General features: G+C 39.5%; 1 protein-coding gene across 4 annotated transcripts in view; it reads right to left on the bottom strand.

Moving 5' to 3' along the window:
- The window catches only part of megf6 (multiple EGF like domains 6), a 47491-nt gene extending 32270 nt beyond the window's left edge, over nucleotides 1–15221 (bottom strand). Inside the window, exons 1-5 of one of the 4 annotated variants that reach the window (XM_017491736.3) lie at nucleotides 14816–15221; nucleotides 13528–13662; nucleotides 13229–13338; nucleotides 13024–13128; nucleotides 1293–1415 (exon numbers count right to left, since the gene is read on the bottom strand). In XM_017491736.3, coding sequence (XP_017347225.1) covers nucleotides 1293–1415; nucleotides 13024–13128; nucleotides 13229–13338; nucleotides 13528–13662; nucleotides 14816–14997 — 655 coding nt within the window. In that variant the 5' untranslated portion in view covers nucleotides 14998–15221. Of the gene's footprint in view, nucleotides 1–47; nucleotides 204–1292; nucleotides 1416–13023; nucleotides 13129–13228; nucleotides 13339–13527; nucleotides 13663–14815 lie in introns of those variants that run through there. The other 3 variants (XM_053687405.1, XM_017491735.3, XM_017491737.3) reach the window with 3 other exon arrangements.
- Nucleotides 15222–16811: the final 1590 nt, after the last annotated feature.

Here is a 16811-nt window from a genome sequence, read left to right on the forward strand (position 1 = left end):
GGGGTAATAACACCGTAAAAATAAATAAATAAATAAATAAAACATACCACATCCCTCAAGAGCGCTACACTTTTTATGAAGATATTCTCTGCTCTTTCTCTCGCTCTCGCTGCTTTAATCTTTTTCCTCTCATCTTCTCTCTGTCACTGTTTCATTTCAGCAAGCACACACCACCAGTACTGTATTTCCTCAAACACATACGGTATTCATTCTGCACTTTAACTGTTTGAGACCTGCAGCTCACTCAGAACACAACAACACCGTGTGGGAAGTGCAGTCAGCAAATTCCCACTTCTAAAACAATGCTAGCACGCGTTTATGTGGTTCATGTGTCAGAGGTGGAAATCATAAATTAGCTAGCATGCCAGACAAGTAAAAGCTCCAGTGTGATGCTCAGCCAAATGTTTTGCTGCCCAGGCTAAAAAGTGGTAGCTAACATGATGTAATAACATTTGGCAAGCTAGTCAGCTAGTTAAGTGCACTAATACATGTCTCTATATGAAAACATCCTTTTGTCTTCCTTCTATCTTTAATAACTAGCTAGCTAGTTAACTCATATCAGCATTAGGGAAATTTCAGAATCTATATTCTCAGTGATTTATCTATTTAGCACTACACACAATACACCACAACAACCCATGATTGTGTTCATCACTACGATTAACCAAGTTAGCTAGCTAGCGTAGTATGCAGGTTCTGCATGTGGTCATGTCAACCTATAATAATCTGTATATCAGATGTGATTGGTTCAAAGCCAATAACTTATACAACTGAAACTACTTGTGTATTTAGCAAAAGGATTATTAAGTGTGTTACAGCAAAATTGATTGCCTGCTTGTCAGGCTAATCGACTCTACTAGCAAGTTAGCAAACGTTCAATTGCTTTTGATCTGCTTTCTGTGAATCGTTAATGACAAAACGTGACACGGAAATGAAAGAAAACAGAAATGGCCTCATAACTCATTTTGTAATACTGCTAAGGTGTGCTTATTTTTGGAAATGTTCTTTTCTAAGCGAATTATGTAACTAAACACTAGCTGAATGCAAAGATGACCTATGTCCAAAGCTGACATTCTTGACACACACTTCCTGTCCATAAATCCTATAGGACCCTGTAGATCGTTTAGGTTCCAGAAGATTGGATTTGATGGATTTGCATTAGATAGCTTAATGCAAACCGTTCCATGTTCTTGGTGACGATGTGCTTAAAGCTAGCCCCGAACTAACTTCGTCTGATCGTTAGGTGACGTATTCTGTTAATAATTACAACGCGGTTAGCATGTGTGTGTTACCCTGGCAAGTTCTGCCGTCCAGTCCGAGTGTGCTGCCCTCAGGGCATTTACAGTAGAAACTGCCGATGGTGTTGCAGCATGTTCCCTCACATCCTCCGTTTGAGTTCTCACACTCGTTCACATCTGCAGAGACACAGAGAGAGAGAGTGACTTAGAAAGAGATCAACATTGTACAGTAGGGCATTAGATTCATATAAATCACAATGAAACTATTTGGAAATTTAGATATTTTTGGCAGCAACCGAAGGGAGTAAGAGATGCAGCAACCAGTCTAAACATAACAAAGACAATGAGGGTTAAGAATTTTGCTCAAGGGCCCAAAAGTGTCCTTAGATTTAAACACACAACCTTAAGAATATTATACAACCCTTATGGGATCTTTGGTTGTCTTTCTCTCTCCGAGAACCCTTAAAAGTTCTATGTAGAACCCTACGACTAGGTGTTTTCCTATAAGAAAGGATTCTAAGTAGTAGATCTATATTTTAAGAGCTAAGAACTCTTAATTATCGCACAAGCCCTTAAAGCACTTGAATTATCTGAAAATAATGCCACGATTCTCATTCTTTTAACGCAGGTAGCTCATTAAAGTGCCCATGAAATGGTCGTGATTTAATTCCGTATGTCGATGTATTTGCTTCAAAGTCAAGGAGGGGTACGTGTCGAACTTGCCCGGCTTGGACATACAATACGTGCCCGTTATCGTAGAGCAGGTACCATTGGTACCATTTGGCAGTTTTTACCTCTTCTCCGTGGAAAGAACTTGCCATTGGCTGGCTTTTAAGTTTCATTTTGACTACAATGTCCTGCTTATGATGTTTAAATGGTTTAGCTCAAGGAAATATTTTAGTCCCATCCCAAGCACTGCACTCATCCGATGTCGGCCAACTTGGGATCATTCAGAGCTTAGCCCATGGAACGTTTTCCTTCTACGTTCCTAAAATCTGGAATAGTATTCCAGAGAACATTCGGAACCGTACCTGAATAGCATTTTTAAATCCAGATTACACACACAGAACAGTCACCTGTTCATCCAAGAGCTCAACAGTCTTCTGCTGTTTCCCTGAAATGAATTCCTGGCCATGTCATTGGACTCACATCCCGTGTGTATGGGAAAGAGGCATAAAGCCATGACTAAAGATAAACAAAATGAAATACACAAGGAAGCACTGACCAAGAGAACACGCTAAAATGCCCCAGTTCAAGAGTTTCATAAACTCAGCGTGTCTCTTAAACTTGATAACCAGGGGTCAAAGTTCACTTTGCAGCGTTGCGTTATATTATATTGAGTTGTCTGAAAGGACCCAGATGCCTTTTACCAATCTCTCGAACACTGATTTTGCAGGTAAGCGTCAGAGGTATTTTTAATGAAAACCCCCTGCTGAAGAACAGAGCTAGCTGTTAGATGCTCCCACATCTGTTTCTTCTCGAACCCTTCATCCACCTCTCATATATGCACGCGCGCACGCACACACACACACACACACACTCACACATACTGTACACAGTGTTCAAATAGCTTCCAGCTTGCGTGTTTATTTGCATCTTATTAAGTCACTTCCTTCAGTATAGGCTCTGTAATAATGATGGCAAATAACATGTGCTCACACACACACACACACACACACACACACACTCACACACACTCATTAAAGCATTCAAACAGGTCATTGGTCGATTACTGTTATTATAAGCCTTTGAGTTCAGGATGAAGTCCCGTAAACGTAAAATCAGTCAAAGGTAAATCGTGTGTGTGTGTGTGTGTGTGTGTGTGATGACATCTATGTTGGGCATCGGGTTCTCCTCACACTTACGAGATCTTTCCAAGCACGTAGCGCGTAGATGTTCAATTTCATCACTTCACAGCCTTCATCACTTCACAGAAGTCCCTCAGGGGTCAGTACTCAGTCCACTCTCATTCTCCTTGTGTTCTAAATCACTGAGCTCCGCGATCGAGTCTCATGGTTCATCCTATCACTTCATAAATACTTCATTTTCCCTCCATGTCTCTCATCAGATATCAAGACTTCTAATCTGAATTATGACCCATCAAAACTGAACTGATATAGCTACCAATGCAGCACTTCTCCACTCTGGACCTGAGACACACCATCAACACCCTCGCATGTCCACGGCTAAGAATCATGGTGTGATCATCAACTCAATCAAGAGACTCTCCAGATTTCTTCATAACATCAGAAGATCTGATTACAGGATCTGCTCAACTTCCTGTATAAGCTCTAGTTATTTCAAGACCTGACTTCTTCACCTCTGTGCTTGCTGGTCTCATTTCATAAATGGTATCTCTTACACAAAGCGTTCAAAATGCTGCTACTCGCCTGATCGGTAACCTTCTAAAGTTCTCTAATGTGTTGCAGCTGATTTGTGTTTAGTTGTGGCTTTTTCTCTGCTTCAACTCTCTTGCATTCTGTTTCTGGCTGCATGTCTGCAGAGCATTAGAAACCAAGGATGGGTCGCCATGACAGCATCTCAGGCCACACCCACACTTGATCGCTAAGGCTCCACATCATCATCATCACCATCAGGTGTGAACATGTAGAGATGCATACCATAGATACATAAATCTTAAACCACATTTCTTTATATTAAATAAGAATACGGAATGAGGCTTAATGAGGCTTCATTTTGACTTCACGCTAATTCCATGCAGGTTCCTCTCCACCACCAGAAGGATACACCAGTGATAGACTCACATGGATCAGGGTGGAAAAAAACATCCATTCTGGATTCAAAGCCAACACCTGGCTATCATTCTCTCTCACAATGGGTGGAAGGATGGAAAGACAAAGAAGCGGTACACTGTGATATGGAAAATATTACAAAGACTATATGAAGCGTAAAAAAGGTCCATCAGCTAGATTACCTCAGTCGGTGTGCGTTATGCAGCAGGTTGTGGGATTCAGAACAGCATCAAGTCGCGTAATTGTGGAATGCGTTAAGTTTAAACACAATATAGCAATACTTTGGGCATAACTGGAGTTCCTGCGTCATCACCCCTGACTGGTATAGTGACAAACACTGTCATTATCACACTCTCTTTAAAAATCCCAAGATACTGTACACTATATGGCCAAAAGTATCACACCAACATGTGGTTCTTCCCCAAACTATTGCCACAAAGTTGGAAACACACAGTTATCTACAATGTCTTATGTGTACGCTGAAGCATTACGAGATCCCTTCTGTGGAACTAAGAGGTCCAAACCTGTTCCAGCATGACACGAAGTGCACAAAGCTCCATGATGACATGGTGTGTTAAGGTTGAAGAAGGTGGAAGATCTCGAGTGTCCTGAACCCTGATCTCAACCCCACTGAACATCTATGTGATAAATTGGAACAAACATTAGTTTCTCCCCAACATCAGTGCCTGATCTCACTCATCAGTGCTCTTGTAGCTGAATGAACACAAATCCCCACAGCCATGCTCCAAAATCTAGTGGACAGCCTTCCCAGAAGAGAAAGTGGAGCGCGTTATAACAGCAAAGGAAGGACCAACTCCATGTTAATGTCCATGGATTTAGAATGGGCACATATGGATATCCTTTCAGCCGTATAGGGGCAAGAAAACATCGTCATCTGCTAATAACAGGGGATGCTACCTCTACCCCTCTATACTGGCCACCTCTTCAAGCTTGGCTGCATCTTGATATCCTGGCCATGAACACCACACACACGGATGGAGACAAGACATACACTTGTTGTAGTGTGACACCAGCTTTAAAAGGTTTCAATTTCACAATTACACTTGTACCATATATCTCTTGTAAGAAAGAAAGTGTTTGCCGTAGTACAGCAACCTCAATTCAACAGTGCGGTTGAGGAGCTGCATTGCTCGCAGATGCTCTGATTTATAGAACCGATGTATAAAAGTGACACTAGCCAATGTTTATAGGAAAAGATCTAATGTGCTGGCCATGGTTCCTTTATTTTGAACTGAGTCTGCTCTTTCTCCATCCATGCTATGATTCTGGGTTTCAAAATAAATCTGAGCTATGGGTTACCCAAGATGAGCCAGAAACAGAAACGAGCACTGATTTGTTTTACAGACTCGGCTGTAGCACAGCCTGAACATGCCTCTCAATCTGGACTCCAAGATACTTCAAGTCATCTTTAGGGAAAGGAAGAGTTAGCATCCTTGCAATATAAAATACGATGGACGGTCACTAAGCAGTAGAGCCTGCTTGATTTGATTCCAGAGTGAAATTGTGTCACATCTAGAGATTATTGCAGAACTGACAATAATTCAGAAAACACATTCTTAAGAGCTGCTGTATATGCTGCGGCTGTATGTGTAAATGTTTGAAATGGCTAATGAGTTCTATCTGAGTATAACAGGTCTTAGATTTTATCAGTCTATTTTATCAATCCCAAGTTCAAATGAAGAATAATTTGTATCATTACGGGGCCAAACACCAAAGATGAGCAGGTACATTATTGGAATTTTATGTTTTCTTATTATTAGGAGGCCAAGCACTTTATTATTATTATTATTATTATTATTATTATTATTATTATTCCTCTTCTTCTTTTTCTTCTACTTCTGGCTAGTGGTGTCTATGGCAGCCCATAGAACCGACTGGGAAAAAAGTTGTGAAATTTGGCACACTGGTTGGATCTAACGAACATTCTGACCAAATTTGGGCCAAGTGCTTCCAATGCTCTAGTGCCACCATCGGGTAAAATTTGGGCCTAATTTGGAAGTATGCTTATGGTCATAACCTTTGTCACATAGATTAACATTTGTTGACCTGCTGATATAAATGCTGGAGCTCTTCCACTGACAAAGGCTTCACATAAGTTTCATGTGGGAAACATTCACACTACAGACTTGCATGCATTGCATGTAAATCCACATATTGTAAAGGGGTGAAAATGATACACAAGAAATGAATTCCCAGCTCATTTAAATACCAAAATGGGACAAACCACAGACAAAACCGCCTCATATATGAACCTGTACAACTCATATGACATATTTGGAATAGATACGGTTAGCATGAGGACTTAGTGGTTACAGCTTTTCCAACGAATTCCTACGATAATCTCAGGTTTCTTTTCTGTGGATGTAGGCAGATATTTATTTAAAGTCATCAATAGCATTTTCTCTTGGAAACATTACTCCGTCTCCTTCGGTTTCTCTCTAGTTGTTTTCTTGACATTTGGAATCCCCTTTTCCCCAATACACAAACTCGGATGGAAAGTTCATTCATGACCGTGCACAGAAGATCTCAGGAATATCCGCTGTCCCTTAGACCCAGGAGACTCGCCGTAATGACTCGGACAGAGATCACTGGAAAATGTATGCAGACTTCATACAGTACAGTGGTAGGGCTGTTTATCAGTTAATCAAGTTCGGCAGCTTTTCTTTCTTTTTTTTCTTTTTTTTACACACGTGTGGCATTCTCCATGTTTAGCACTTCTGCATTAAGAATGTAAAGAATCTTCTCCTAGTGTTAGCACATGGTCCGACAGATTCATCACACATGCTCATCACGCCAGCTGAGTGCACTAACGAGCTCAGTTAATCAAGGCAACCTGATGAAGTGAATCAAACACAGTGGTGCAGATTTAAAAAAAAAAAAAAAAAAAAAAAGGAAAGAAGACAGATTTTGTTAGATTACTTTCTAAACTTGTCTAAGATCAAGTCAGTTTAAGAGAAAATGGCACAAATCAGAAAATACAGTATGGAACACTGAACAAATTTCTTCGTTCTCATTATACTGTAATATTACACTTCATCTCTCAAGTGTGTCTTGACCTATACACACACACACACACACACACACACACACACACCCATATATTACGATGGTGGGGTGTGAAGCCCTAAAATAAACAGTTCAAGGTGTCTGATGTAGCACCAGACCAGCCGTGTTAAGCTGAATGTAAACACTCAAACTTCCTGACTCTTTATTACAAAGGTTTGCACACACACACAAGCACACACACATGGCACCCGTGGTTTGGAATTCATTTGGCTGGTTAATATTAGAGATATTAGTGAATTAATACAGATTTTTTATTATTAATAGTAATTAATACTGCTCTGAATGCAATAATACACAGCTCAGTACATTGGAAAATGTTCTGTAGTTGTACACCTGTACATTTGCCTTCAAATAAGTCAGTGATAGAAAGGCTAACTCTCCTCCCTTCACCTGTACACACACACACACACACACACACACACACACACACAGTTTTTCAGTCTCTTAATCCTCCAAATATGAATCCAAGAAGATTATTAGCTGAAATGTACTCCCTTGTTAATTATGGACACCATTTAAAAAAATATATGTTTCTATAGCAACTGTTCATTACCAGGGATATTTATCGAAGGAGTCTCCACTGTCAGCACTTTGTAACAGTACGTTTTCCATAATGGGAAGATTTTGTACTTTCTGCCTTCTGGTTGGGTAACAGGATAAGCCACGCCTTTTGTTTGTTTATTTGTTTGTCTGTTTGTTTGTTTGTTGTGTTCTTATTAACTTAAGAGAGAGAAAAAAACAGGCTAATGAGGGAACGACTGTTTATAGCTGCTATAACGTAAGTGATAACGGAAACTAAATTCTTTCACGGACGTTGTACAATGTTCAACAAAACTGTAAAAGAATAGGTACAACAGTTTGCTCTTTGATTATTGAGGAAAAAAATAGAATGTAATCCTTGCAAAATCACTGTGGAACTAACACCACACCCCCATGTTTTTTTTTTGTTTGTTTGTTTGTTTGTTTATTTTATTCTTTACAAATCATACTTGTTTGTCATAGCTATGTCTTCACTTTGACAACCTTTAAGACGGAAACTATAACACGATGCGTCAGCTGCGGTCAAAGACGTTAACGCCACTTGGCGTGCACATCTCATGGATCTCATGGATGGAATTAAAATATTGGTGACATCTTAAGGAATATAATCACCTGGCATCATATAGAGACAGAGGTGGAGGTCTTTCAAGGGTCTGGTTATGATTCCTGAGAATAGAAATCACTCTGCATGGTGCATGTATGTGTAATCAGAGCAGCGGTATACAAGTAAGAGTATGTATTGCTTACAAGTGTGTCTGTGTGTATCTATGAGAGAGGGAGAGAGAGGGAAATGCAGATGTTAGATGCTAGAACTCAGTGACAGCGTGAAAAATGGTTTCCAGTGTCTCGGGGCCATGTTGTAATGAGCTTCAGACAGCATAGGGGGCCAAAACAGGGGCATTAACACAGAACAGACATCCTAGAATGGAAACTGGAGGGTGTACATGTGTATGTGTGTGTGTGTGTACCAGTGTGGCCCCAAACACATTTCACACAGAAGAATATTAAGCTCATGAATCAACATCATACATCTGTTCTTTCTCCAACACTGTATCTGTCTATCCATGTCTTCCCCATTCTTTATTTCTCATTATGTCGTCAACTGTTCAATTCCATTACGTCATCGACTGTTCAATGCCACTACGTCATCGACTGTTCAATGCCACTACGTCAACTGTTCAATTCCATTACGCCAAGAACTGTTCAATGCCACTACGTCATCGACTGTTCAATGCCACTACGTCAACTGTTCAATTCCATTACGCCAAGAACTGTTCAATGCCACTACGTCATCGACTGTTCAATGCCACTACGTCATCGACTGTTCAATGCCACTATGTCATCGACTGTTCAATGCCACTACGTCAACTGTTCAATTCCATTACGCCAAGAACTGTTCAATGCCACTACGTCATCGACTGTTCAATGCCACTACGTCAACTGTTCAATTCCATTACGCCAAGAACTGTTCAATGCCACTACGTCATCGACTGTTCAATGCCACTACGTCAACTGTTCAGTTCCACTATGTTACCAACTGTTCAGTTCCACTACGTCATCAACTGTTCAATTCCATTACGTCATCAACTGTTCAATGCCACTAAGTCATCAACTATTCAATGCCACTAAGTCATCAACTGTTCAATTCTATTACGTCATCGACTGTTCAATGCCACTACGTCATCGACTGTTCAATGCCACTACGTCATTGACTGTTCAATGCCACTACGTCAACGACTGTTCAATGCCACTACGTCAAATGTTCAGTTCCACTACGTTATCAACTGTTCAATTCCATTACGTCATCGACTGTTCAATGCCACTACATCATCGACTGTTCAATTCCATTATGTCTTCAACTGTTCAATTCCATTACGTCATCAATGGTTCAATGACACTACGTCATCAACTATTCAATTCCATTACGTCATCAACGGTTCAATGACACTAGTCATCAACTATTCAATTCCATTACGTCATCGACTGTCCAATGCCACTACGTTAACTGTTCAGTTCCACTACGTCATCAACTGTTCAGTTCCACTACGTCCCCAACTGTTCAATTCCATTACGTCATCAACTGTTCAATGCTACTATGTCATCAACTATTCAATGCCACTACGTCATCAACTGTTCAATTCTATTACGTCATAGACTGTTCAATGCCACTACGTCGACTGTTCAATTCCATTATGCAAACAGCTGTTCAATGGCACTACGTCATCAACTGTTCAATTCCATTATGTCATGAACTGTTCAATGCCACTATGTCATCAACTATTCAATGCCACTAAGTCATCAACTATTCAATGCCACTAAGTCAACAACTGTTCAATTCCATTACGTCATCAACTGTTCAATTCCACTACGTCATCAACTGTTCAATTCCATTACGTCATCAACAGTTCAATTCCATTACGTCATCAACTGTTCAATTCCATTACGTCATCGACTGTTCAATGCCACTACGTCATCGACTGTTCAATGCCACTACGTCATCGACTGTTCAATGCCACTACGTCATCGACTGTTCAATGCCACTACGTCATCGACTGTTCAATGCCATTACGTCATCAACTGTTCAATGCCACTACGTCATCGACTGTTCAATGCCATTACGTCATCGACTGTTCAATGCCATTACGTCATCAACTGTTCAATGCCATTACGTCATCAACTGTTCAATGCCACTACGTCATCAACTGTTCAATTCCATTACGTCATCAACTGTTCAATGCCACTATGTCATCGGTTATTCAATGCAACTACGTCATCGACTGTTCAATGCCACTACGTCATCAATTGCGCAATAAAGATCATTCATTCATTCAGTAAGGCAACACTATGAGATCAACTGTTGAAGACGTCAGTACCATGACATCATCAGTTGCTCACGAAGCCAACACCATGACATAAGTTGCCCAATTCATTAATTATTCACGAGACATGTTATGGTGACTGAGACTGAACTGTGTATTTGATGCATTTAACTTTGGACTCATACTGGAATAAGTCTTCAAAGATCTCATTGTTATTATGAAATTTACTCACTGTGACCTGCTCACTACTTCCATACTTTAATCAATTATACTTCAAAAGCAATACAACCAGGCATAAATCATACCAGGCATAAATCTGGTATTGAAAGGTGATGTTTAATGATATTTGTCAAAGTACACAAATCTAATCCACACCTGCCGAATGTGCAGCAGCTGAATGCACAGACTCGGTCATCGGGTCAGAGTTAATCAGCAGTGTTTACTCAAAAGAACATCTACAGACAGAAAGCAGTGAGAAAACATTCTGCCTCCTGTCCACAGCCCCACGCTGTTCTCCCCCGAGTCATCTGGCCTTAATAGTTTTAGCAGCCCAAAAAAGTAAGAGTCCTTTTACCAACTGCACTGTTTAGCTGTTTTCACAATCAGCTAGCTGCCTCACTTACAGCCTGTGGTTTTACAATTCTGAAATGATCATATTACATGTTAGCCCATGCTGATAAAACACCTCATGTTGAAGGTTCAGGACGTGTTCCACAGAAGGTGTTTTAAGAAGGTTAGGTTCCTGCAATGTTCCACAAATGTCTGCTGCTTAAACTACCATTATGGAAACATTACTTCTTACATCACATTAACATTCGGACCAATAAAAACAGATCAAAAAGTTAACAGACCTTTCTTTCTTCTACAGAGAGAGATAGAGAGAGAGAGAGAGAGAGACAGGGAAAGAGACAGAGAAAGAGACAGAGACAGGGAGACAGAGAGAGACAGAGAGAGAGAGAGCGAGAGAGAGAGAGACAGAGAGTTCCAGAGAGACAAAGAGAGAGAGAAAGAGAGAGAAACAGAGAGGCAAAGAGAGAGATAAAGAGAGATAGAGAGAGAGAGGGAGAGACAGAGAGAGAGAGACAAAGAGACCAAGAGAGAGAGACAGAAAGAGACAGAGAGAGAGAGACAAAGAGAGAGCCAGAGAGACAAAGAGAGAGAGACAGAGAGGCAAAGAGGGAGATAAAGAGAGACAGAGAGGGAGAGACAAAGAGAGAGACAGAGAGAGACAGATCCAGAATAGTCCTGCTATGATCATCAGAAATACAAGCAAGATCAACTGGCTTTAAAGCGACTACAAAGAAACAGCACTTGTCAGAAATACTTGAAAGAGGCTATAAAGCAAAGCTATGTCCTCTTGGCCTTGGGCAATCTCAAACACACACACACACACACACACACACACACACACACACACACCACTACTACTTTGTCGTGTAAAACCCCTATGGTGAAAGTGAATGACCGGCTGCTAGTAAACTCAAACGACACTAAAACAAACACACAAACGGACAGTGACAAATTCCTACTAAATTCACACATGTGTCCCACACCAGTGTACACACACACACACACACACACACACACACCAGAAAATACACAAGTTAATGTCTTAAATCGGAAGGCATATTATTTGTTATGTTAGTAACGTCTTATTAACACCTTTGACAATTTTCCTTTAACATCTCCGACAACACGAATGGCCAGTTGCACCAATTTTTAACCATCAGCTTTCAGAGCATTAACGTTTAAACTGAACACATTTCCATCATCATTGCCTCACCAGGCAGAAACAAACTGTGTAATCTATATTACGTAAAAATGAAAAGAGACAGAATTTTTGAACTACACATAATCAATTACAGCTCCTAGTAGAAGTTAGGGAATATATATAATATATAATAATGAATATATAAATATAATTCATATATAACAGTAAAGTATGTGTATCAGGGATTGGTTATTTGAAAAAAAAATATCCCAAATATCTCACTCAGCACTATTAAATTCATTATTTTAAAATTGGAAAGGATAGGACATTCCTAGCGGAGGCTGTCCACCATAAGTCAGGATGACATGAGTCAGAGAAGCAGGTAAGTGACCAGGGTTAACTCTGAAGGAGCTGGAGACTCTGAGCAAACATTTTGACACTGAGTTTGAATAAAATGGAGCATACGGATGTCTAGGGAAATCCAAAACCTGCTCCCCGTTACACGCTTTTCCCTTTGTATTGGAGTTGAAGTGAAGCATGGTGGTGGGAGCATCATGTTGTGGGGATGCTTTTCATCAGCAGGGACTGGGAAACTACTCAGGATTGAGGGCTTGATAGATGATAGCAGAAGTGAGTAATGAAGTTACACGTCACATTAGACCATCACTGAGTGTTTGCTTACAGCACATAGAACTCATCTTGAGTTTCTGAAAGGAAAAATTCTGTAAGACAGCACTCATCTACAGGTTCTGTATGTTTGTGCAGCCCTTGAGCAAACCCAGCATTATCCTTTGAGTTGAGAAAGTATTACGCCGAGCCTGCAGACGGTGAAACAGGATCAATCCAGACGAGCAGAAATGGGTCTCCTAACTCACCATACTGACAACGTGTTCCCTGGAAACCACCTGGACACTCGCACACTTCATCCCCTGTGTGTGCACACCTGCCTCCGTTAAAGCAGGTATCCGCAGAACACAGTCCTACACACACACACCTAAATGAGCCTTTATACATGTACATAATGAAGTTATACTTCATTCAACTTACCTGATCACGTACGTTCTCGAACGGATTACTCACTGTGTAAGCATCCTCTCTCGTCTCCTCTCTGTGTCCACCCTGGACAACATTTATAAACGGTCTGCAGCTCCATGCTGTACACCTGCCTGTAGGCTGTAAAGTAGGCTGTCCTGAGAGAGACAAACAGTGCAGGAATGTTTATGTAGAGTACTCAACTTGTACACAACTCTATGTGGATGTGTGAGTGACACAGACAGACAGAGAGAAAGACAAGCAAATAATGCTTCCATCTCCAGATAGCAGCCAAACCTAGGCCAAATATTTAAGTGCGTGTGTGTGTGTGTGTGTGTGTTGCTCACCTCCTTTCATAGCCCATGCACCATCGTTGGGGAGAACAGCCCTGTTTCCACACCTTCACCATGCGTGTGAAGGCCTGAACACACGGCTGTGCAACACCCATCATCTGTACCTCCTGCTCCTCGCACACATTCGGCCTGAGAGAGAGAGAGAGAGAGAGAGAGAGAGAGAGAGAGAGAGAGAGAGAGAGAGCGTACAGATGAGGAGGTGAGAGAGCTGGAGGGACTACAATATTAAAGAGCTGCTGCACCAACTCTTTGTAAATTATCCAGCGTTCCATCCAGGGTGGATTCCCGTCACACGCCCAGTGTTCTCGGATCCACAGTGACCGTGACCCGGTTAAAGCTCTCACTCACAGTGTGTACGTACATTAGGGATTTACACTTTGACCTGGAATTCCCATCGCTATGATGTCTAAGCTTACACAAATACACAAAGAATAGCATTCAAACAACTGATGAAAACTTCATATATGTTCGAAAATCTTGTAGCAATCGCACTCAAAAATCAAATTCTAGTCATGCCCGTGTGTATTGTATATCCAAAATCCATCCTCTCATATCATTACCCCGTTCTGCAGCTGTATTAGTGTCAATATTAGCAGCAGTGGAAGTACTGATGGGTGTTCCCCTTAACTTCAATTCAATTTTATTTGTATAGCGCTTTTTTCAACGGTCATTGTCTCAAAAAAGCTTTACAGAAATATATAAACACAGGATACAGATTTTAACCTTCTGTTTAATATCCTTACTGACATTTTTTTTTAAATGAATGAATTAGGCAGTTCCTCTATACTGTAGCAGTAGTATAAGTAGTTGAAGGAATAATCGAAGGAACTATGATATGGGTGATATGACTAAAATATTATATCACTAATCAAATTTGAACCACAGCCAAGTACATGTTAATGTATTGTTAATTGTAAGTCGGCTAACTACGAAGTTAAATCAAGACAATTCAGTACTAAGTATTTATTCAGCATTAATTAATGAGAATAATTATAACACGACGCGACATCTAGTGGACAGTTGCTCAATTTAACTGATGATCATGATGATGATGCACAATATGAGACTTCACTGTATTACTGATCGTGTATTATTATTCAGTAAGTGCAATTCATACATTTATTAGAAAATAAATACATGAGAAAAGTGATTTTCGCATTAATTTTCCTTTTTAACCGAGTAAATAGACGAGGAGGTGTGATTAAACAGATACCTGATTTTATTATGCATACACACAGAATACACTTTTAAATTCCTGACTTGTAAAAGTTAAATTACTTACATGTCAGGCTCCAGCTGTGTGGATGAGGCGATGTGCGGAAAACACACACACAACATCAGTGCAGCAACCAACACCGACATGCTGCTCTTCCAGTGGGAGCAAGAAAACACTTTACGGGTTGAAGTGTGACTCCGGGTGAACTTCATCTCCTGCTCCTGTTTCATCTCCTGCTTCTGCTCCATCCACAGTGGAAATGTTACACCGCAAACTGCTGCATGCTAAACATCCGAGTGAGAGAGAGATACACGAACACACAAACACACACACACACACGCACACACACACGCGCGCGCACGCTGTTCACACACACACACACGAACCGATCAGTCACACACGCACGCACGCACCACGCTCCTTTTCTGTGGAGCCCGACTACACTGAGTTGCAGCTCCGTCCCTCTAGTGGCTCCGTTTCAGGTGAAGCTCTGCTCCCTGTGCAGGTGAAGAGGTGCACTGCACACAGGGGAATGAACACCAGCGCTGTGCGTCTAATACAGGATTCAATGAAAAGAGTAGCAGCCTAAATACCCTCAACAGCAACTTCAACAGCAACACCAATAACAACAATGCCAACCATAATAACAACATCAGTGATAACAACAATAAAAACAGTAACAATAAAATCAAGAACAACAAAAACATCAATGGCAACATCAATAATAACGACAATAAAAAAGGTAATAATAACAACAACAACAATAATAAAAACAATAAAATCAAGAACAACATCAACAATAAAAACAGTAATAACAACAACAACATCAACAATAAAAATAATAAAATCAAGAACAACATCAGCAATAAAAACAATAAAATCAAGAACAACAACAACAATAAAAACAAGAACAACAACAACATCAATAATAACGACAATAAAACAGTAACAACAACAACAACAACATCAACAATAAAAACAATAAAAGAACAACAACAAGAACAATAACAACATCAATGGCAACATCAATAATAATGACAATAAAAACAGTAAAATAACAATAACATCAATAACAACAACAATAACATCATCATAAATAATAACCACAATAACAACACTACTACTACTACTACTACTACTACTACTACTACTACTACTGCTACTACTACTACTGCTACTACTACTACTACTACTACTACTACTATTACTGCTACTACTACTATTACTACTACTGCTACTACTACTACTACTACTACTATTACTACTACTACTACTACTACTACTACTACTACTGCTACTACTACTACTGCTACTACTACTACTACTACTACTACTATTACTACTACTATTACTACTACTGCTACTACTACTACTACTACTACTACTACCACTAATAATAATAATAATAATAATAATAATAATTATTATTATTATTATTATTATTATTATTATTATAATAATGCCCCTTGTGTTTTTGTTATTATGTAAATACAGTAGGATGTGTTTGGGGCAAAACAACACTGAAAAACCCCTCCTAAAAACTAAATAAAAATAAATACATAAAAATACAACACATAAATCTCTCTCTCTCTCTCTCTCTCTCTCTCTCTCTCTCTCTCTCTCTCTCTCTCTCTCTTTTAATAACATTTACTAATACAAATAGCCCTCTCAATTTAAATGTACATTTTAATAAACAGTTAATAATAAACTCTTAAAAAATGAATAAATGCATGTGTTAAATTATTACTATTGCAATAAAATTAAAATTGTTTATCTGTGTAATTTAGGCTAAAAATAGATCCATCAGGTGAATTAAACATTTTATTATTCAGTTAAAAACAAACAATCGGTGCACTCATATACAACTAATACATTACAATTAAATAATGTTTTCATAAGATAATAATTTTCAGGTAAATAAAATATTTGCCTCAGTTTAAAAAAAAAAAACAGAAAAATTCAAATGAATGCCTTAAAAGGACAATGAATAAAATAAAGCATAAGATATATTTATGAGATTTATTAAAGATTAACCATAAACCCAATGAAGGATTACTAGAAT

This window comes from Ictalurus punctatus, chromosome 17 (assembly GCF_001660625.3).
Source record: "Ictalurus punctatus breed USDA103 chromosome 17, Coco_2.0, whole genome shotgun sequence".
In the NCBI taxonomy this organism is placed as follows: domain Eukaryota; kingdom Metazoa; phylum Chordata; class Actinopteri; order Siluriformes; family Ictaluridae; genus Ictalurus; species Ictalurus punctatus.